Raw genomic sequence first — 23,300 nt, forward strand, 5'->3', positions numbered from 1 at the left:
AGAATCAAGTGTTGAATTACTCAGCATTTTGAGTTTCATGTTCTGGTCTTCACCTGGAGATCACTCAGTCAACAACACTTAAACCTATGTGGTGTATCAACAAAATACCGATGCGACATATTTATCTACAAGTACCGTCTATCAATGAAGATATTTATCTATTGTGTACATCCAAATATCCTTCTCTCCTTACACGTTTTCCTCACAACATAACCATTTACAGCAAGGCTAAAAGGTAATTTTCATGAATCTGATCATTGCAGTCCATTCTCTTCTACAAATCGTTGGTCTTTTCGCAAAGGGACGAATTTTTTTATATCACTAAAATAACACTTTTCGAGAAAGTCCCATCTGAAGCTGGTCTCTCTTTCAAACACTTATTTTCCCAGTGTTTAGCACGCCTTTTGACTTGAGTAATGTTACTGCATGAAAAGGGGATCTTTAATGACACAAAACTGCCGACCAATATTTATAGAAGTCAATTAAAATTGTGTATTTTGTAAACAAACAAATTCGCCTCTTCGTGAAAATGCTAAAATTCACGCGACTTTTGTCTATAATGAAAACGCGTGTGCTGTAGCGTGTGCCAGGTGCAAAACTGTTACACTTGCAAACACTTCCAGTGTAAATTTACCTCTACATGAAAACGGAAAAATGAGTTTACCCTTTATTGATAACGCTACATCTATGGAAGAAAAATTTGCCTCTTCGTGAAAATGCAAAATGCAGTTTAGTTGATATTTGCCCCAGGTAAATCATAGTGATTTGGATGATTTCAAAAGATTTGGGGAAAATAATTACACCAAGTCCTAGGCATTGCATAGCCTACTTAATTTTGCCAAACAACAAATATTTGACAAAAAATCATGATTTTGGGCCAAAGTGTCTCTTCGTGAAAACGGTGACAAAACTGTGCATCATAAGAATTGATTTTAAGTTTGATGTCATAATGTTTTTAAAGCCATACCTGCAGGGCCCCGTCTGGCTGCGGTGATCCCAACAGCTGATTTGACAGCAGCTGCAGGTGAGAAATATCGTGCTCTGGACTGGCCGAGGCCTGACCCGAGGTCAATGAGCAGGGGATGACCTCAATGACCTCCGGACTCTGGCAGTGACCCAGGAACTCCATCAGGGCTGTGCGGCAGGACATGCGGGCTGATGTGGACTCGCAGTGGAGAAGCTCTCTGTCGTCAGAAAAGAAGGTGTTTCTACTAGTTAGTTTGACAGTGTTTTACAACTCTCGAAACTCATGCCTAATCTGAGTGTTTCAATTTATCTCTCCAACCAAAGAATAATCATCCTTTAAAATCTTCTATGACTCTGCACATACAGTACTGAAGTGAATATGTCACGTGCACAATTGTGCGTAAAACGCATTGTGTGTGACCCAACACGCCCACATACTCATTTGCACTACAATTCCTGGTTCAAATGATGTCACCCTTCGGCGCTCTATGACAATTTAAACTTGACCGTGTCAATTCAAAAATCTACTTGTGGACATCGCATGGGCACATTATTTGCACTTGAAAGGTTTCCCAGCAATCAAGTCCAATTAGCGGGTGGGCCCCGCCTTTCTAAACCCCGTAAAATCCTTTCGAATCTGGACAGAATTTGTCAAATTGGGCACGGTCAGAGCTAATCTACACTTTGTACCTGTGGATGTTGATGTTTGAGATGTCTAGTGCAGCTAGGCCCGTCAGTGCACCTCGCCGGTACCCCGACTGTGGCCTCTCCAGCACATCCAGGGGATACCAGTATCGGACAAGCACCCCTTCACTTCGCAGGTAGGTCTCAACTTGGACCAGCTCTTGACGCTGATTGGAAATCAAGCACAAAGATGTCAATATCTAAGTTATACAATAACTAATATTGAACCACTAGCAGGGGCAAATATAACCAGTGCAATATTACAATAATCTTTAAAAATTGCTGCAAGTCAGTGACGCCAGGGTATTCAGTGTAAAAGACCACCCACAATATCTTGAAACTATGCTGCATTACCCCCCGAGTACTAATATTTGCCCCTTCTTCATTATTTGAAACCCAACAGTTTTTACCACAATCAAAAGAGCAAATCAGAAAATCTCAAACCTCAAGTAACATTTGACTCTGATGATACATATCACCTGATGCATATTTCTAATCAGTTCATGGCATTTTTAGTGCAATATACTTGGAGAAAAAAAATGAACATACTTTCACAACATGTAACCTAATATATCCTGAGTGCAGGACTGAGTATGTTTAGCACTCAAATATTTCAATAAACTCATAATATATATATAAGTTTCTCAACAGTTTTTCTGGCTCACACATTTTGGCACAAAGTCTGTAAGTCTTACACCTTAAACTTTGAATTAGATGAGCCACAATGAAGTCAATCCCATTTTCAAATATATTCCCCTCTCTTCACCGGTCGAAATCCCACAAACCCCCCCAATTCAAAGTCAGTTTTTCAACGTCCTCCTTACCGAATCAATGTCCAGTACCATTCCAGTCAGGCCGAACGTCTTGAGCATGGCCCGAACGGCGAACTTTGGCACCACGGTGCTTCCAACTGACCCAGAGCTTTCCGGCTGCCGGACGACCACAGTCGTCCCCTTGCGGACTTTGTCGATAGTGAACTTGGCCGCTTCGGTCTTGATATCCTCGATGGTTGGCAGGTGGAGGTCACGGGGCATACCGCCATTCTCCTCGTAAAGGAACTCCACGGTCTGCCTGGCGATGTCAGTCATGCCTGGTGCGACAAGGTACAAAATTGGAACAGATGTGACAAAAGCCTCAGAAGAAGAATATCGTGTTAAGTGCGATATGAATAATTGCCACAAATCCAATCGAATCTTTCCACTTCACAGCAACAAAAGCTGTGGACTTAAAAAGTCAGCATTTTCAAGTCAATTGAGCATAAAAATATGAATGATTTTATATGGAATTTTTTACAGGGGAACTTACAGAGCAATGTCGTATTCTCTGAATGTATATATCACAAATAAATTGTCATGTAATCACAGGAGAGTTCACTGAACCCAAAAAAACCCCAACCGTCGGGCTGAACTTACCCAGCTGCAGTGCCCCTTTGATCTGCTCCAGTCCCGACCGGCGCTCAGCTTCGTTGCGGAAGCGCCGGCGGATGACGGGGAAGACCTTGCTCTCCCAGGCCTTGACCAGCAGCGCATGGAAGTCCTCGTGGGCTTCTTGCTCCCCTTCCTCCTCATCCTCCCGGGCATCGTCTTGGCCGGCGCTCAGGATGCGGACGTCGGCTCCCATGTTAGTGAAGCTGTTGTAGCCCTGCCTCAGCTTGTAGTTGACGGACTCGTCCGTGTCGTATTCTGGACACAAACATTAGCATTTGAAATCACACTCTTTAGGGCCGGCGACCATTTAGACCTGGTTTGAAAAGGGCCCCCGGTAAGCTCCTCTTTTGCAAAAACCCCTTTCATACCAGCCTGGCTACCGGCCTGGGATGCTGGACTGGTTGTTGATCTCGAACTTCTCCATCCTGGGGTCTATTGTTTGCAAGTACTGGTACATGTAATCTATAATCCGTTGTAATTCGTTTTCAATGAAAGTGTTCCTAAGAACATGCTTCGATTTATAATGAACAAGTTTAACAGTCAGACATTTACTCAAAATGAAGCATTTTATAGGTCATTCAAAAATATGTACACAAAAAAATGTTTGAACCAGCATGACACCAGGTGGGTTTATTTTGCAACAGCCTTGCCTCTTTGAAATTCTGAATTCTCGCTAACATTGGACTCAAAAAGCACAACCTTGCCAAATGTGTCTTGTTAATGGAAAGGGAAAAACGCTGCAGATGAGACTGAAATTACCAGTTCATAAACAAAGCAAGGCAATGTAAACAAGGCATCAATTATAAAGCAACTCCAGAAACTTATTCAAGAGGTTACGTGTGCAGGTACGACATACGATGAAGATATGATTAGTATGGGCATTTCACAGTAGCAGGGTACACACGTTTGAAACTTTTCCCATATGAAAACATAAATAGTTCTAACAGCCTTTTTACATTAATAACGACTACGACGACAGCAGCAGCTGCCACCGCCGCCGTTGTCGTCATCATCATCGTCATCATCATCTCTGATTTATATGTTGTGTGTATCCACCAACGCTGGGTGCTCAAGGCGCATCGTTATCCCTGCACACTGGGCTCCCAACAACTGAACATTCCTGAAACCCTTCTCAGCTCCTTGGGGAGTATACTTGGGGAAGCTGCCCTGTCAGGCGCACACGGCTAACATAACCAAATCTGCCCTCACAGGTACCCATTTTACTCCTGGGTGGAGAGAGGCACATAGGGGTGCAGTGACTTGCCCAAGATCGCAACATGCTGCCACCAGCTGGATTCGAACCCCCGACTCGATGATCAGAAGCTACAAACTCTAACCGCTAGGCCACGTGCCCCATATCTTTTTACATTAGATTTACAAGCTTGACATACTATGCAGATAATGCAGATAATATAAGAAGACTTCATTAGATGACTACAATACATAAGGTCTACAGAAATAATATTGATCTCTCTGTGGAATATCTGAATATTATCTTCACAAAGTATGGAGGGCCTGACGTTTCAATCTTAGCAGAATCTTTTTCAAAGGCAAAATGACAAGTGGACAGGACAAACAAGCAAAGGGGAAATCAACCAAGCGTGGATGAATGCAAGAGGACAACAGGAAAGGTCAAGAAAGCTGCAGGCTGGATATTATCTTGATGAATAACTTAACCACGGTCAACTTACAAAGGCCTACTAACATTCTTTACGCCCCTCCCTCAATGTAATTCCAACTTGCACTATGACGGCTCTGCAAACCTTACCAGTGAGTGGCTTGGGAGATGCAGCCAGCCGGCATGGCGGGCCAGCGGGTGTCGTCTCCCCGACGGCTTCCAGTGGGCCGGGAGGTACGTCGAGGGCCGCCCTCTCCCCTGACCCCTCCTCGCTTTCCTCCAGGGTGTGGAAGGGCAGCATGCTGAAGTTGGCCAGGATCTCCTCCCGGGGATCGGTGGCCTCCACCGCCGCGTCGTGGTGCTGACGGCCCTCGGCGTAGCAGAAGGGGCGGGCGCCAAAGTTGGCACGGACTCGGGTGTTCTATCACGGGCAAGAAACAAGGGATCAGACTCGTCAGCCCGTACCTCCGCATGTTAACGTTTTCATCCCCCAAAATGCTCAACCCCGTGAATTGCTCTAACAGTTAGAATCTATGTTGCGCAACCTTTGGTTTAATTCAATCGATGTTCTATTATAGTGATTTACAATTTTGTGAAAAAGTCTAGTTCAAATGACGGCTGTTGTTATTTATGCCCAGAATTTTCTGAAAATTCATGTTCTGACAAAAACCAGCTACAGCCGATCAATTCAATACTAAATGCTCCGTAAAAAGGTACCTCTACATCACACATATTTTTGCCTGGCAATTGGACGTGAAAGTGTGTGACATAAGAAGAATATTCTCAACACAGAAATGAAAAAATTACGGTAAATCCTCAGACAAGTTTCTGTTCGTCCAACTCATCCAATTCACAGAACAGGTTTCTCAATCCTGGTTAATATCTAGACGGTGCGTGAGACTTCTTGTAAGACGCTTAACTCAAGCCCGTTGTCTTTTTTCCAAGAATCTCTTGATATTTCATTGCCAGAACCCACCCTCTTCTGGATGTGGACAACGGGCCACATTCCGCCGGCCACGCCGTCCAGAGTGGCCGGCAACCTCCGTCCGTTGTAGGTCAAGAAGACCCGCCCCCTGGCTTGCTGGCCGGGGGCGTGGCTACCCCCGTCGCCGTCCCGTTCCCAGCCGATGCCCGCTATGTCGCCGACGCTCAGCGTGACGTCCAGCCTCAGGCTCTTCCACTGCAGGAGGCTGGCTCCACTGTAATGCACACCCCTGCCACTACTAAGAAATGAAGCAACGTGGTGGCGAAAAAACAACAATTATATCTACACTAGGTTTTGAGGAAGAACAAACTTTACTTCCCCCGACAAACATCTCCTCGACAAAACGAAATCACCAAGCAGTAGTGCTCACAGCAGTACCATGTTAATATTTTTCATGAGTTGTGTGGATCTGGGAAGAACCAGTCAACTTGCTGAATTCGAAATAGTGCTTTGTCATCTCCTGACAAAAACTCTTGCATTGGTTTTCACTCTGTTTATTCTTTCTCTAAAAAATGTCCAATATCATTTGTCGTTGGTAACAGGTCCCATGTTATGTTTGAAATGGCTTGATGATCCAAGCACAGAATGATTCGGATCAAGCACTAAGGCAAGACACAGTTCAACACATTTACTGACTACATGCCACTTGATGCTGGCTACAATGGTCAAATTGACCAGACTACCATGGCTGGTTGCATCACTAGTCATCAACAGCCCTGTACATCACAAAGTACTGCGAGGACCCACGGGCTACCTTAATGTCACCTGATCATACATGCCCACTTTGCTGATAGCGTATAGGGTACAAGACATGCCACAAATGATTAAGATGCTCAATGGAGCAGCAACTCACGGTGCTGCTGCCCCAAGCCCCACCAAAGCCAGCCTCAAGATTCTTCTAGCAGGCTCTCTCACGGCATCAAACAAAACACTACGTCAGTAAAGGACCCACACCCGCTTATAACATTTGGAAAGAAGATTTTTAAAAAGTGATGGCTGATGATTTCTTACTTGTGAAAGAGGACAGTGCCGACGGGGTTGGTCCAGGCTCCTTCCTTCTTCTCAGCATGAGGGGCTAAGCCAAACGAGACGGAAGGACCAGACTCGTCAGCAGAGTCACCGTTGGAACAAATCTCCAGTTCCCAGTAGAAGGAAGGGGCCTGTAGAACGACAACAAAGATTGAGCAAAAGAACCTTGAACGGATATATCCCTGGCTGTGGCCTACGCAACACAATACATAAAGAATCGCTGAGCATAAGGATCAGCATTGTAGTTACCTTAAAAAGATCACTTTCTAAAAGGAGGGGAAAAATTATACATGAGGGAACATTTTTAATGTAATTAACGGCAGGGATGGTAAATATATTTCATTTGAAAGCAGAAGAAAGGAGCATCATAATGTTCACCATAACCTTAGCAGACCTTACCTGATTCCAGAACTTCCCATCCGTAACAAAATGTAACACTTCTCCTTCACCTTTTGTCAACCAGTTTTTCTAGGCTTTGCCGGCTACACTGACAAAACCATTTTGAGGAAATTCTGTGGCTTTTGAATAAGAAGTCGTGCCCCACACTACAGGGAGACGACAACAGCCCTCAGTTCTGTTCCTTACCTGGCTCGGGACTGGCTGAGTGGCATAGCACATCACCCCTCGCGGGTATCCGCTGCCCGCGTTGGCATCTCCCAGGAAGGTCACTGCCGTCTGGTTGTGGGAGAACATGCAAGCTCTGGGTGGGGGAAAGCTGCGGCTGGGATTCCAGCTGATGTCCTGGGACTGGGGGGGGGGAGAAATAAGTGTCAATATTGGTCACTCACTGGTAACACTCGCTATTGAGAGGCATCACAATTTATCGGTATACAAATGATGAAGTCTTGAGTGACAGATTGAGTGATCTATTCCATGAGGCAAAGCCGAGCTGAATAGAACATCCAACCTCTCACAGAGTGAAATTCTTCTCTCGACAGCACAAAGGAGAAGCATTCATTACCCATTTCTCAGTACTCATAAATCATCATCTCCAGACCGATACTCCATGTTTATCGGTGTCGCCCAAACATTTTGCATTTGTGTGAAGACCTTACCTACTGCAGGGTGCGCACAGCGCGCATGGCGTGCACGGGGCGCACACATAACAATGCTCTTGCACTGTGTGAAGAGAAATAACTCCAATTGCTGCGTGCTCGCAAAACAACGGTGTCTCTAACAAGATCAACCACTGATGGTACTGAATAATTCATGATAAGATAAATACGACAGTGTCTCTAACAAGATCAACCACTGATGGTACTGAATAATTCATGATGCGATAACAACCCATTAATCAGTTGACAGGGATTTCAACAGATTTTATATGAAACAGGCTATTCAGGGCGTGTTCAAGTTGGCGCCCTCAGTCAAACCGAGTTAGCCCCCAGAAGCCCTCAAGGAACAACCATGCTGGTTGGGTAGCACGGCAATGGCTTTCCCAGGTGATTTGATTCCAATCCGCATAAATTTCGAGAAGGTGGCAGTATGGCAAATGATCTGATTTGGAAATATGACTTGTTTGAATGGATCTAAACACATTCCACTCTAATTTTGACCCAAATCAAACTTGAAGTAAACAAAATATGGAGATTCTTAGTCTGACGTCATTTGGTCACTTGTGCATTTAAATGAAAAGAAGTAGGTATCCAAGCGAAACACCCTGAGACCTTTGTTTCTACATGTCCTTGAATAAAGGTCAAAAGTGGGCATGGAGCATACAGTTGACTCGTTTACCAACACTCAAGACAAATCAGGAAGCTACTTAAATGTATCTCAAAGTCACTTCGGTTTGAATCACCCTCAGTTCCTTAATTTCCTCAAACAACATCTGTGTGACGCTGCACCGGCCTGCGCCCACATTCCTAGCCACTGGAGAAAGGAGTGTCCAGTCATGCGACCTACCATTCTGGAGGTGACCTTTGCTGGTGGTGGCGGGGGTCGTGCGCAGTCCCTGTATAGCATCCGCAATCTCTGGCACTGGGCCTCCACGACAGACACCCTCTCACCTGCGACAACAAAAAACTGCTGGAAGTTTTTAAAAGTTCACTCATCTTCTTCACTAAATTCCTCCCCAAAGGTTCAACTCTATGACAACAAATCTACACCAGATTTTAAGTGGATGAGGGTTTGCCACAAAAATCACTGCTCAAAGAACTTGTTGAAGAAAACGTACGGATGTCACCCCTAAAAGGCTGGAAGGAACTAATGATCAAAGGCTGCACAGCACAGAAAAATAGAAAAAAAAAACAAGATGAACACAAATGTGGCAGCATCATAATATCCATCCCTCCAAAGTGAGCTGACAAAACACAAACAGCACTGGCTCAAGAAGATGGGGTAATCATCCTTAACTGGTGCACAAGTCACTCTAGGGTTGATAGAAAATATAAAAAGGAGTTCCAGAGAAGGCCGGAACAGGCCATAAATTCCTAGCTGCCTTTTTTTAATAGGCTACATTCCTGAATATGACGCAAAAAGACAAGTTTTATGGCAGGTTTTGACTGTACCTGAGCTGCACTGTTGAGCCAGGGATTTCAGGACTTCAACGGGCACAGACGACTGCTTGACAAACTCAGTGGCAAAGGACGGTTCCTTCATGTGAAGGGCCAGCACTGCACACGCTCTGTCCAAACAACGACAGGGATTGGTCTGTTTATGCACAAGGCAGTGACCATCATCACTTCAGCATTCACAACACTTTAGTGTTGACAAGTCTCTTGGCATCCAATGACCACTATGGCCATATGACCGCTCATTTCCACTCTCACCATCACACCCTTTCTTAACTGCACTGCTAATCCCTCCCATTGGTAATTTACCACTAACCGCTACACCATTTCACCCCTCATCTCACCACTAGACCCTTCCTCACTTTGACCTAATTTCAGGTAACACCCTTTATGCCACTGCTAGCTTCCATTTGCAATTCACCACCAACCCCGTCACCATTTCATCCCCTTATCTCACCACTTTATTCTCCCTAACCTTGACCTGATCTCAGCCAACACCCCACATGCCACAGGTTACTTCCTCCCATCTACATTTCATCACCAACCCTTTCACCATTTCAACCCTTCAACTCACCACTTCACCCTTCCTCACCTTGACCTGACCTCAACCAATACCCTACATGCCGCTGCTTACTTCCTCCCATCTGCCATTCACCACAAGCCGCTTCACCACTCAACCCCATCTCACCAACTTCACCCTTCCTCACCTTGACCTGATCTCAGCCAGCACCCTGCATGCAGCCATGGCCAGACTGCTCCCATCACCCACAGCGGGCAATGCCACAGTGACAGGGGACATGCCTCTCTCCTTCCTGGGCAACAAGAGGCTATGAAGTGCAGACACCACACGCTCCGTCATGGACAGTTGCTGAAGAGGAAGGGTCTAGATGCAAGATGCGAGGAGAATCATTCCAATTTATCTCAATTATGCACATACATTATTCACAACAAGACATGTAATTGCTCTAAGATCATAATCCCTTTGATGTCCTAAACTGTCATTTAACAAACAACATGCTGGGGTGCAGAAGTGCGCATTCATGTTGAGATGGTCGACTTAGCGAGATAAAGTTTTCAAAGTTGAACACGCTTGAACTTAGGCAGATGTCGCCCAATTTTTCTTGACATGAATTTACTTTGCAACCGCACCCGTAATGACGGTGAAATAGACTGGACAAAATTTTTACATATAAAGTATAAAAGCAACCAGTACACAAATGACAGAAAAAGAAACGCACTTCAATCTGGATGTCACTCATAATACAAATAGTCAATCCTTTCACTGAAGAGAAATTGTCCACAGGAATTATGATGTAAAGATGCTTATTCTGAGAAGCAAGGACTATATGCAAACAGGGACAAATATGCCATTTGCCTATTTTAAAATTCTATAATATGAAGCCAATAATTGGAGTCTATTCTAACGTGAATATAACCATTTCCTGCCGGGTGCTTTTAAAAATGTGGTGCCTACACATGGGCGATTTTTCAGTATCTTCGGTTTTCAAAAATCTTCAAAAATTCTTATCTTTTTTTCCCGAACTCCTAAACCCCATGGAGTGACTGTCTGGTGGCTACTCTAATCTGACAGACAACCGAGACCGAGTATTTCAGCCAGGCCTGCCGCCTTGTAAAAAGAGTCCAGATTGTGCGGTGTTATGTAATTTTCTTTTGTTCCCCAAACTGGCACAGTGCCGGGCATCTTTTCAATAGGGGCCAGATTAGCGTGCAGCAGTATTGCATCACTCATCCCTGGAGCGCTGGAGTGCTTTTGTCCCCGGTGGTAATCCACTCGCACTGAATGCCACAAACAGTGGTATAATATTTCAAAACAATGACAGATTTCCTCCGCTATTGACAACTGAAAAAATGTTGGCAATTTCCAGCAGCGGGTCTTTTGTTTCGAGTACGGTCTTTTGTTACAAGGCCCAGCTCTTTTGTGCGATTTTGGGCACCCTGGTTATGTGTACAAACCCAAGGTACCTGAAACCAGGCTCCCCGGCAGGATAGGGTTAAACATTTGAAGTATGCGAGAGGTCCAAGATCAGGCCAACACCAGAGACAAACCAAGAGTTACCTCACTGCTAGGAGGCTGCAGCCTGGACAGAGGGACCTCCAACGTGTTGTTGGCTCTTGGGATGGTCATATCCTTGGTGATAACAAACTCCACTGTTGCAACTCCCTGGGGCTCCGATATGCTGATGACGTGACCCAAGAGAGGTCGTGACCCCTCACCTGTGACCTGAAAGGAGATTTTCACTTGTCTTTAGTCTAAGAAAGTGTGTACTGTGCTCCTAGTTGTAGTTAATCACTCGTATTTCGACATCCTGCTAAAAATGGAAAACTTTATGAGAGAAAACCACGGACAGTCTTTATTGATTTCCAGTGCAAAACAGTTCCTTCGAGATTTGTCACTAAAAAGTGATCTGATCAACTTGTTTCACTGGGTTGGGCCACATACATATCTACAACAAGCATCATAGGTAGAAATTAGCATGTAACATTGTTTCAGTATTAATGGGTGAAACTGAATGTAAAATGGCGAAAAACATTACAGGATCAAGGAAATCAAGGAAATGAATGAGTAGGACGTGGTTATGATTGACCTTACCTGAACTTTGGAGCCAACTTTTATGCTTTCCTTGAAGCCTCCCAGGGCACAGAATGCTGCCACCACTTGGCGACAGATAGACATGAGTCTGGTGACAGACTCGCCCTGAGGCTGGCTGTTAAGCAGTGAGATGTGACTAGTCTGGTGGGAGGTCAGCTGGGAGACCAGTGTCAAGGCATGAGACAGAACCTAAAAACAAAACAATGGAATACAGTTTGCACACAGTTCAGGTTTCCAAATTAGAGGCTGTGTAAAGCAATGAGCACTGCTGAAGCAAAGTGTTGCGTGTCTCTTGAAAAATTTGTCAACGGGATGAACCGTGATTTTCTGCAACTCTTTCCAAGAGGTAGACGCTACCCAATTCGTGGAATCAGATTCTTGAAATCTACAAATTGTGTACTGCATTAACCTTTCTACGAACGTTCCCTAAGAAGAGATAATTATGAGGTCGGACAAGGAAGAAAAACTGACATGCAAGCTTGTTAAAAATCACTGAGTACATCTGCCGTCTGCATGTTCTGGGTCGGCTTTCTCCTTGCGTGGTAATAGGGGGGTATGCTTTCTTGTCAAGCAAACTCTCCACAAACGATAAAAGAGTAACCCTGCCTTCCGAGTGCGCTCTCACTTACTCTTTCCACAGCAGATGCCCAGATGAGGGCGGTGTGCGTCTCGGGAGCAGTCAGCAGGCTGTGCAGGAGGCCGATGACCTCTGAGGCCATGCTGTTGGCAACGTGGCCACTGATGAACGGTCGGACGGGATCAGTTCTGAAGACGAGACAGAGAAGATAAAGACCTAACCTATCAGACTCTTCAGGGACTCTTTACCCATGTATCCCATCAACAGCGAGAGACTACAATCAGAAACTGGAATGCTACAGCTTGTGTGTAAACAGTGACCTTGCAAAGACACCAGCAATTTTGTGCACATTCTGGTGAAAACTTGGAGTGGAAAATCTGCATCATCATACAAACCAGTACACTACACATATCTTCAGCCAATGGTTTGTCCACCATCCTTTAACCACCTCCATCCCTTACTGATCCAAAGCTACTCAGGAATGAACTGGGAGTTGTAAAAAACTTAAACAAATGGAAAACATAGAACTTCCAAGCTGCATAACCTTTTTACAATACTCAATTTAAAAAATGGCAAAAAGCAAGGAAAGCAGTTGATCTAAGGAAACGTTGCATGCTGTCACTACATCTCTTTACCCCAATCAAGCAAGCTCCTCTAACTCCGACCAAAATCCACCCAACGCCCCGATCACCGCCACCATCTCTCCTGCCTCCCCCCCCGACATACACCTACCTCGCCAGTTCAGCATTCTTCTCTCTGCAAATCACCTCCGTGGCCACCTTCTTCTTCTCTTTGCCGTTTTCGTTGGCGACGTCATTGTTGTTCTCCACGGGGGGCCCGGTGCTGACCACCAGCCCGCCCTGTGCCCACTTGGAGGCCTTGCGGATGGCCGTGTTGGCCTCCTCTGTGAACACCTCAGCTTTGCCATACTGCAGAGATACCACAAACACAACCATGTTTTTTCAACTGTATCTGTTTTTGCATTCCTCACAGAAAGACTTGAGTCAGAACTTGCTTTTTCCGGAGGATAAAAGCAACAGGTGCTTGGCAAATTACATGTGATTTATGTCTCTTTCTGACACCGATACGTCCCAGTGGGCATTGAAAGTCCATTTGACCTCAATTAACTAGGCGTTTTTTGTGGCATGTTGAAGTCACAAACCTTGGTCATTTCTCTGTCCATCCGAACAACTTTCTCCATGTTGGCTCCACTCCCGAGTCTGAAAGGCCGGCCATCAGAACTGCTGGATTCAGACAGATCAAAACAGTCCATGGTTAGTATCCATCACATTCCAACAACCAAATCCCCAGGAATCTACATACTCTTGACATTAGACTGCAAAATTTCAGCAGTCAAGGGCTGGGGAGACATCATTAACTGCTCCAGCAAATCTTAAGAATACTGACCCAAAGTTGCATTCATTGCAAATATATTAAAGGGGATTTTTTAGATACTAATCAATACTACAAGGATACAGAAAAGATCTAAGGTGGCCCTTGAGTGCCATTCATGCTAAAAAAATACCACAGATCATGCTACAATGAACAATTGGATTCTTTCTTACCCAGTTTAGGTTTAAATTGAAATTCAGAAGTGTAGGCCATACAGAGGTGGATTAACACCTTTAGCAAATGTGAATTTCAAGTTAAATTAACACTTCAAAACACCTTCATGGAATTTGCCAGAACTTTTTCCACGTTTCCACGTTTTCACCAAAGTATGGGCGTTTCACAATAGTGCACAACCAAGAATTTGCAATGCATTGGCCAATCACAAAGCGCGAAATGTGTTGACCATTTCTAAACACACACTGCCGGTTGACACGTCCGGACGCATCAACCGACTCCAATGCGCATTGCGTACAGTGGCCACCATGTTGCAAACTTTTGGTGCTGCACTACTGTGAAATGCCCGCATTCTCTTTTGCAAAAAGAATGACCAGCGTTCAGATAGTTAACAGCACTCTGTCATAACAGAACACAATCAAATCCATCCAAAAACCATGACAAAAAAAGAGCAAACAATTTGATCAACGTGACCAAAAATCCAATTAATTCTTGCACAAAATTAGGTAAATTCAAGAGTTTCCGACCTGAGAAGCGGCTGTATGACCTCGTGGGAGGACTGGTCCTCCCTCTTGTGAATGAACACCGAGATGCGGCCGTCTTGGGCTTCCGACTCCTCGCCCTTGTCTCTGTCGCCACTGGAGGGCACTGCTGCCTGAGTGCCGTCCACACTGACGGAGTTAGAAATGTCTGTAGATGCGGTGGTCTGGCAGCCTGATGTAATCACAGAATAAAACGGACAATACGAAAGAAACATCAGTAACAATTACAAGGAGTGGGGTCAACTTTGACCACACTGACCAATATAGCGCCCATGGGTCTACATAGACGAATCCAGAGATGTTTCACTGAATGTACCAGAGAACCCCCCTTCATTAAAGTGTAGAAAGCACTGGAATAGGACACTGGCTCCACACAATGGTTAACACAATGCTTAAGGCCAATGACGGGGGACCACCGCAAAGGACCAGAGATAACATTACAATGGTCACCGGATGCACCTATACTTTCATAACCCTTGGTCATCAAGACAAGTATTCCGCACACCATCTCAGAACTCAACTGTTAACTGACTTTTGCCATTTCACTAAAAAGCGCAACTCAAACAAATAAATGTCCCATTTCTGTTCTACGCAGAGGCTCTTTCGCAACAAATCTTAAAGCACGTTCAATGAGAAAATATGGACGGCTCTAAGATCTCTTACACAGAACATTAAACAAAAAGGATTTAGACGGGTTCATAAGACCAAAGCTAGTAGCACAAAGAAAAATAAAAATCAGAATGAAAATCAATCTTCACAAACAAAATGAAAGAACATGCAAACAGGGTCATCCAAGCTCTAAGCCTCAGTAAATACCTAGCACAAGAATACTCCGACGACCAATTCAGGTGTAGTGTGAAAGTGATCATACACCCACACAAGATGTTTTCAAAAGTTGAACTCAGGCAACCTTCACTGCGAACATTTTGTGATGTCACATGTGCTTTGCTTTCGCATTTGCTTTAAGTACGAACTGGCATTAATATGGGACAAGAGTCCTACAGAAGCTCACAAAGATACCTGGCACGACGTAGTCCCCCAGCTTAGCCAGCAGCAGGCTGGCAATCTTGGCCGGTGGGTCGCCTAGCTGCTCTTCCCCCTCGCCTTCCTTCTCCCCTTCAGCACCGGCACCGGCCATGGCGGAGGCGGCGTCCGCTCCCCCGAGCAGCGTGGACACCTCCTGGCCCCAGCAGGGCAGCTGCACGCTGGCACAGTCCTCGGCGCTCATCAGGGGCAGCGCCACCCGGCACAGCTGCAGGATGATCAGGACCAGCTTGGGGGAGGGCCGCTGGTCTAGGAGGAGGGACAGAAGCTTGGAGACGCAGGCCGGCTGGCTTAGGATGGCTTTGCCCATGCGGCTCCTGAAAATATCAACACAATTTCAACAGTGTATTTTCAAGTGTCTCTTAGGTTTTCAACAAAGTGAGAATTTAAAAAGGGACGGTTATTTCTTCACTAAAATACAAGAATACGGGTCACTTTATTTAATTTTTTTTCCCATGATTTGTTATTGACTGTAGTTAAATAAGCAAAGTTTTCTTACTAAGGTTTTGAATGAGTCAATTTTGGGTTCCAATTTGAAAAGAAAACCATGTGAATGAACTCTATCTTTCTTGAATGACGTCACAGCAACAGTGCTCTCACTTATATCAGAAAAGCAAGAAAACTTTTTAATGCTTACAAAAGAACACTTCTCAAGAAGAATGACCAGAAATACTCATCACATCTCCTATGAATTTAAGAGAAGCAGAGAGTTGCAAAAAACTGGTAACCGAGTACAATTTTTTTTTCATTGGTCCTTTCAAACACCTTCAAACTGTCGTACCTCGACAGCTCATTGAGCAGGCTCAGGACTTCCTGTAGAGCCTCGCTTCCAGCTGCCTCATTCCCGCTAGACTCTGTGGCTCGTGCCAGGTGATTGGTCAATAGGCTGGACACCTGACGGGCCAGGCCAGCATGGCCTAGTGCATCGTGGCATGTCTCGTCAGCCTCCCAGGAGACACAGCGATTGGCCAACACCTGTTAAAACACAATTCAACAGATTAATTTGTGAAATTATAAACCAACTCTTGATCTTCAGCGTGATACATTCAACTAGTTGCTTTATAGTTGAATGTAGTTCTAAGCCAGGGAATTTTCAAGCACCTTATGAACAAAACAATCCAATGCTCAAACTTGAAAGAATCAAACAAGGCTAATCCAGACATTTCCTTCCTTTTTGCACAGTAACTGTGGTTCACTGCCTTGCTTGAGGACACAGTTAGGATTACATTCTGGATTACACACAACTACATATAATTGCAAACTACATCTCACATCAAAGATATAATGTAAAAATCACACTGCCACAGCTTAAGAGCATCCATTTCAAGGTCATTCTTCCCATTCCTCACTTTTAACTCATCCCTTTTCCTGTTAACTATTTTGCCTAGACAGTTTATACTCTTAAACAAATTGGCTAACAATCGCTTCAAAACAATTTGTTAGAAACTGAAAACATTAGAGGACCGGATGCTTAAAAAGAAGTTATTTTTAATGAACGTTTAAAATATTGTTGAAAGAGAAAACAAGGTTCGGTTTCCGATTTGAATTGTTCTCAATTACCTGAAAGCCAGCCCACGCCAGGGCTGAGACCAGCTGCTTGGTCGTCTGTGATTCTGATGACCCAGCACTGATCCCACCGCTGCCACCGCTGCCGGAACCTAGACTGCACAGTTGATCAAGCACTTGTACTAGGCCGCTGTCTACCAGACACTGCTCCTCTCTCCTATGCATACACACACACCACAGATTATATAATGACTGAAACTAGACCAGCAAAGGCAGTACAAAGATGTCCATTTATCCCTGTATTTTACTGTTGCAACTGTCATTTGTAAGCAGGCTGTTCAACTTCATAAGACAAAAACACTTACTTCAATCGATTTGTGGACTTGATAAAGAAGCCCCAGCAGGAGAATCAGTACCGTGACACTTTACAAGAATCATTATTTCACGACCAGGAAATCATGATAAGATATTAACAAAGTACCCCGTAGTACCATTTCTGCCATACATATGTGCTCAAAGGCATGGCACTTTTGATGATGTTTAAGTCTACAGGTGCATAATGACTTGAAGCCATGTCAAAACCCCAGAGGCTAGTCCAAGCACATGAGCCATACCAGTCAAAGCTTAAAGTTGGTCAGGATTTAATGGTTTCCTTTCCACGGTTCCTCACCTGGTGTATGGGATTGTACACAGTAGTCCTATGCTGTTGGCGCATGCCACCGGGTGGGCACCAGCTAAGGTCACCACGGAGGTCATGGTCTCAGAGAATGCTTGTTGGACCTCATCCACCATACCTCCACAGGCAAGCTCATTGACTCTACACATATGCAAAGGGTTGAAAATGGCCCGTTACCAAACTAAAACCATCTAAAGCTTATATGAAAAATGGTAGTACCATGTAAATGCAGTTCAAAAGCAAGACAGTGGAGATAGTTGAATGTAACTGCCACAATGTTACCAGTGCCGATACAAAGGCACTACAGGTTTGTGCACATTCAAATGAAAAATGTTCCTACGTACAGGCACTTACTACCAAAAACAGAAAGAACACATGTCCCCCATGGTAATGTACAACACATATGCATCCACACTGTTCCATAATCTAGAGCTGTTTATAAGTGGTCATAAAAATTCACTGTCACAGGAGGATCCACACCTCATTCAAATATTAATATCACTTTGTGCCAATAGGTAACATCTTCATCATGAATCCTTCATGTAGGATGATGGATTTCTCTCAACTCTACGACTTTCACATACATGGACAGAACTACTTCAAAGGTTCTTATCTCTGCCTGGGACATGTAACAAGGCATGTGCATGGAAGAGGTGTCCATATCTACATCTAACAGCCAAAAAAATTTCTCATATTTGCCCAAATGGTGGTCTGCAGCACAAATAGTTCTTTGCCTACAAGATAACATTTTAACTTTGAATTCTTCAAGCTCAATGGACAGAGTGCATCCAAGCATCCAACAAGAGGGACAACCCCTAATAGGAAACCTCCACTATGAACTCTACTAAGTGCCTTGGTGCTCACCTTGGGCCATTCTGAATGACCGAGGTCACGGCCACCAGGAGGTGCATAGCTCCGCCCACCTTGCTGGCGGCCAGCAGCAGCTGTTTGATGTGAATCAGGGCCTGCTTGCGAGTGCTGCCTCGCCTGGAACGTACCCTGGCTGCCGACAAGAAGCTCTCCAAGGATACCTGCAGGAGGTTGAGAGGCTACATTACAGCTTTCAGGGGCCATCACAAATAACCTAATTCCCGAATCAGCCATACTGAACTGATACCAAGGTTAATATTTTTCATTTTGGAATCCAAAGAATAAAAAAATGAAAGCAATAAAAGAAAAGTTCATTACAGATCAATTTCATTTACAATGATGAATCACTTAAAATCTGTGGTTTATCATACATATCTGAATAGGAAAGTGAGACATGGAACCTCAAATAGTCTGGCACCATACCATTTGACAAATTACACTGAATATGATAGATTCAGGGAACGTGATTACAAAATGGCTTCCTTGTCAATAAGGTCTACTGGGCAACCAAGCTGTGCGGTAAATTGTCATCAGGACAGAGTTGCTGGGACTACCAGCCACCAGAAAATTGTTAGGAAAGGACTGAAGAAACAAAGAACATAAAACGAAAGAATTCAAGAGACTTGAAGGCTCAGAATATGAGCTTTGTAACAGGATTTTATTATGAGTGCTCTTTGTATGAAGAATTGGTTGTTATTTGTTGGTGAGGAGGAAGGAAATGTGCCCACTATAAGATCTCTCGATAATCAACAGCATTCTTTTAAGGCAAGTGTTTGCAAAGTCATACATTTTGGTCACTTACATGCAGTGCCAAATTGTTTGAATTATTTCAAAATTGTTACTGGAAACAGCAATATACACATTAAAAACATACAAACATGGTTCCCACACCTGAAGGACAGTTAAATTGCATGACTCTCCATGACCAAATGATAAAAATTCATGACCCAATAACGTAATTTCTTAGGCTATGCAGACTTTTAAATTTATGAATAAAATCACACATTTTATGCACTTATTTCTGATAACAAAAAACACACACAAGTTTGAAAAATTCCATGACTTAAGTTATTTTTACAAAATTCCATGACTTAAGTTATTTTTACGAAATTCCATGACTTTTTCCAGGCCTGGAAAATGAAAACAAATTTCCATGACTTTTTGGAGGACTTTTCCAAGCCGCAGGAACCCTGTACAAACTCAAAGTGCACTTGTCCCCAAAGTTTGACGATGAAAGCCAAAGGGACAGAGGATGGCAGTTCTGCCCATTGATATGGACACGTACATGCACACACATGTACATACAGGCCAGAATATCATAATGCACATTATACATAGCGCCTATAAAAATCACAGCACTGCGGATTATGATCATCTCAGTTTTTTTTCTCTGCGCATCGGGTCCTTAAAACATTTCTCAATCGCAGAGTATATGCAGGGCTCAATGTTGACATTTCAGCATAAACAGCTAAAACAAAGACGCTATATACCATCTCTGCCCTCCTGTACTAACAGCCTTGTCGCAGGACGCACATACATATTGAAGCTCACCCAACTAATTCCATAGCAAAATTTACATCTGCTCATTGCAAACCCCCATCCAAAAGTCCAAACTGCTAGCACTTGGTCCAGAATCCTGACTTTTACAGTAAAAAAAAAAAAAAATTGTCAGGAATTTCCATCACCCCTCATCGACATTCCCTGGTTGACGGCCATGGTTGCCAACACATACATGTACATCCGCATCATCAATGCCCTGGACAATGGCGGCAGCTAAGCGGTAGGATGGACGGGATCCAGGCAGCAGTGCACGTTGGAACGTGGGGCCAATTTCACAGAGCTCCTCCTTTGGTTTTACAGCACAAATGTGCACAAATGCCCACAGTCACTGGTGAGCATGTATTTTCTATATGGAACTCAAACAAGCACAGGTTCAGTGTGTACACAGTAGATTGCCAGCACAAAATGACCCAGGGTCTTTTGTGTAGTCCTCTTCACTGCATTTGGTTTACTGCACAGTTATGCACATGAAACAGTGAAGCACAGTTGTTGGGCAGCACAAAAGTGCAATCTGATATTCCTGTGAGGGACTGTTGGTGCAGTGCACAACACGACACAGCTGTGCTTCTTTGAGGTGTTCACCAAATGACCCAAAGAGTGACTTCAGCATAGGAGGGTTAAGCACAGAATTTGCTTAAGCGCGAGAAAACCTTGCTTGATAAATCAGGTAACCAGCCTAAACTCCATGTGATGTATATTGTTTTGGGGGTTGTATTTAGCTGTTTTTTGGTTAGCATGACAATCAAATAGAGTTTGAGCTGGTAACCTTTGTTTACTAGGCAAAGTTTTTGTCCCGCTTAAGCAAACTGTGTGCTTAAGCAGCTCTATGAAATTAGCCCCAGGTGGCCAAGATGCTGGTCATCAATTGAGTGGTTTTCTTCCTGTGCTAGGCTCCGTAGCGTATCATGAGCATTTCCGACTGGATTTGCTCAATCCTGGAAATCCCCGAACCGATGGCAGCCCCCCCCCCCGGGTAGGAGTGCACGTTGGACAGCCCTTATTCCACAGTTCTTGAACACAATGGTCAACCCATTAATCTATGGCACTATGAATGGTAAGTACCTACACCAAGCCATATGCTGCATAAACCAACCAATACAGGCAGGGTACAGCAGACCCTCGCCTGGCCCTGGTAAGTGCCACCTTGTGCTTTGTCTCTTTTGGATGACGTATTCTGCTCTGCTTTCTGGGGGCCACCTTCAATATATTCCTGTTTGATGCTCTGAAGTTACAAATATGTATTTAGTTAGGAGTCACAGAGAATGCCCTGGTGCATCAATGGTACCAACAGACATATGCACCATAAAGCAAGAAGGTAGCAGGGAGCCATGGACCGTGACACTATATGCTGCCGAAGTTGGACTAAAATTGTCAAGCCAAGAAGGCAAGCAAGTGCAAGGTTATGTACGGCCAACAGCTGATTTTGAAGGCTCCTACAATAATCTTTCTTTCCAATGACACCAAGAGTCAATACAAGCAGGCAGGGTATTAAATGTTTCAAGCAAATTATGAAGGCTGAGTAAACGGATCTACCGGCTGTAAATAAACAACCGCCACTGCAAGAAATGAACAAACTTTCACCAGCAAACAGAATGTACTCACGGCCTGTTCTGGGTTGGTGCCGATGAAGGAGAACAGTTCGTCCAGCAGTAAGGTGTGAGCCTGCTTGTCCGCCTGCTTGCCCTCGCTTTGAACGGTGTCTTGTAGCAGAGACAGTGGGCCTCTCCTCCTTGACTGCCACCTTGTTCTTGCAAATAAAGGGAAAAATCACTTCAGTTTTCTCATGCTCATTGTATCCTTTGTAAGGTATAAAAGAAGCCATCGTTTGCAATCAACCATGATAAAATCTATTTCTGAGGGGTTTGTCTTTTGAAAGTGAGGTTCTAAATATCAGAACAGTATGACAAAATTGTGCACAAACTTTGCTTAATGTGCTTGAAAAACATCAAGCGCTCCAATACATTGGAGAAATTTTTAACTAACTTCATTAACAAATTGCCAAAATTAACAATGAGGTAATGACCCAATGAAGTTTAGTGAAATTGAAATTTCATGTGTGAGCACTTATTAATGAGTAGTGTTTTGGTTGACTTTTCTTGTCAGAAGATGTTTATAAAATAGTTCGTTTTACTTTACCAGGGTAGCCCCATCAGTTATCAAAGAACTGCTCTCCTTGGGGGCCCTGGAATGCAGACTATTATATAGTCTTAATCTTTCAGTCTGTTCTTCAAAAAGAAAAAGCCAGCACTACTGGATTTCAACGTTCCTTTTATGCACCTGACATGACTATTTCGGACCAATGAAATAACAGCATCGAATACATGATATAACAAAGTGCTTTCAGTGTCTCACGGAAGACCTTATGAGCAGAAACATGGATCTCTGGATGGCACTTTCCAGTTTGCACATCCGTGAGTATCCTTGAGCAGTTTATAAAGCAATCCCTCACACTAGAATGGTGACAACACCAAATGGAAACAATCCATCGAACTGGGTCCGAATTGCGAACTTGGGCCAGACAACTCAGGTGGCAAAATGCTTGTTTATTAAATTAATCGCTGAGGAGAGATGGACTTTCTTATGAGCGGGCGAGTTCTTTCACTCACCTACTGCTACTTTTATTAGTCTCCTTGCCTCCCTCCAGCTCCATGGGCAGTGACACGCTACGGGTGAAGGGCGGGCTTGGGGGTGGGACTGATGGCTCAGCCACGAAACCTTCACAAAAACATTTACAAGTCTTAGGTCCATTAATGTTATCACTCACAAACTACAGGGCTATGGATTTTGCAACAAAAGCTTGAAGCCCACTTGTGTGCAGAATGACTGCACATCTCACAGACAGCAGAAATGAACAAGTTTCCCAAACTGTAGGCACCAAGGGGCAAAAACCGCAAAATGTTACATCCAGTAACAATGAGACTATAGTTGTCAGGTTTCAAAATGTAAGTTTTGCGGGGAAAAGGGAAACGTGTGAAAAGCTCTTTAAGTTGAACATCTACGGTGGGTCTTCATCCAGAAAATAGACTTTCAGCCACTGTAAACTGCTTGCAACTTTTCAGTGAAAAACCCGGGAAGAAGTTCTCCAGCAATCAGCTGTCTTATTCAGCAAGTATATTCAGATTTGTTTAT

At 44.1% G+C, this 23,300-nt stretch overlaps 1 protein-coding gene across 3 annotated transcripts in view; it reads right to left on the reverse strand.

Moving 5' to 3' along the window:
* The window catches only part of LOC110986753 (putative E3 ubiquitin-protein ligase HECTD4), a 68,767-nt gene that overhangs the window by 15,236 nt on the left and 30,231 nt on the right, over nucleotides 1-23,300 (reverse strand). For 2 of the 3 annotated variants that reach the window (XM_087140986.1, XM_087140984.1), the window contains exons 26-49: nucleotides 22,778-22,886; nucleotides 21,774-21,918; nucleotides 18,606-18,772; nucleotides 17,736-17,882; nucleotides 17,120-17,282; nucleotides 16,341-16,534; nucleotides 15,536-15,876; nucleotides 14,501-14,687; nucleotides 13,570-13,651; nucleotides 13,140-13,336; nucleotides 12,460-12,595; nucleotides 11,831-12,019; nucleotides 11,297-11,461; nucleotides 9,927-10,102; nucleotides 9,217-9,332; nucleotides 8,612-8,715; nucleotides 7,295-7,456; nucleotides 6,692-6,840; nucleotides 5,672-5,918; nucleotides 4,846-5,116; nucleotides 3,063-3,332; nucleotides 2,475-2,740; nucleotides 1,657-1,817; nucleotides 968-1,184 (exon numbers count right to left, since the gene is read on the reverse strand). In XM_087140986.1, coding sequence (XP_086997112.1) covers nucleotides 968-1,184; nucleotides 1,657-1,817; nucleotides 2,475-2,740; nucleotides 3,063-3,332; nucleotides 4,846-5,116; nucleotides 5,672-5,918; nucleotides 6,692-6,840; nucleotides 7,295-7,456; nucleotides 8,612-8,715; nucleotides 9,217-9,332; nucleotides 9,927-10,102; nucleotides 11,297-11,461; nucleotides 11,831-12,019; nucleotides 12,460-12,595; nucleotides 13,140-13,336; nucleotides 13,570-13,651; nucleotides 14,501-14,687; nucleotides 15,536-15,876; nucleotides 16,341-16,534; nucleotides 17,120-17,282; nucleotides 17,736-17,882; nucleotides 18,606-18,772; nucleotides 21,774-21,918; nucleotides 22,778-22,886 — 4,361 coding nt within the window. The remainder of the gene's footprint in view (nucleotides 1-967; nucleotides 1,185-1,656; nucleotides 1,818-2,474; nucleotides 2,741-3,062; nucleotides 3,333-4,845; nucleotides 5,117-5,671; nucleotides 5,919-6,691; nucleotides 6,841-7,294; nucleotides 7,457-8,611; nucleotides 8,716-9,216; nucleotides 9,333-9,926; nucleotides 10,103-11,296; nucleotides 11,462-11,830; nucleotides 12,020-12,459; nucleotides 12,596-13,139; nucleotides 13,337-13,569; nucleotides 13,652-14,500; nucleotides 14,688-15,535; nucleotides 15,877-16,340; nucleotides 16,535-17,119; nucleotides 17,283-17,735; nucleotides 17,883-18,605; nucleotides 18,773-21,773; nucleotides 21,919-22,777; nucleotides 22,887-23,300) is intronic. The other variant, XM_087140985.1, reaches the window with a different exon arrangement.

This window comes from Acanthaster planci, linkage group LG09 (genome assembly GCF_054643075.1).
Source record: "Acanthaster planci isolate LZ-2023a linkage group LG09, COTS_SCS, whole genome shotgun sequence".
Taxonomy (NCBI): domain Eukaryota; kingdom Metazoa; phylum Echinodermata; class Asteroidea; order Valvatida; family Acanthasteridae; genus Acanthaster; species Acanthaster planci.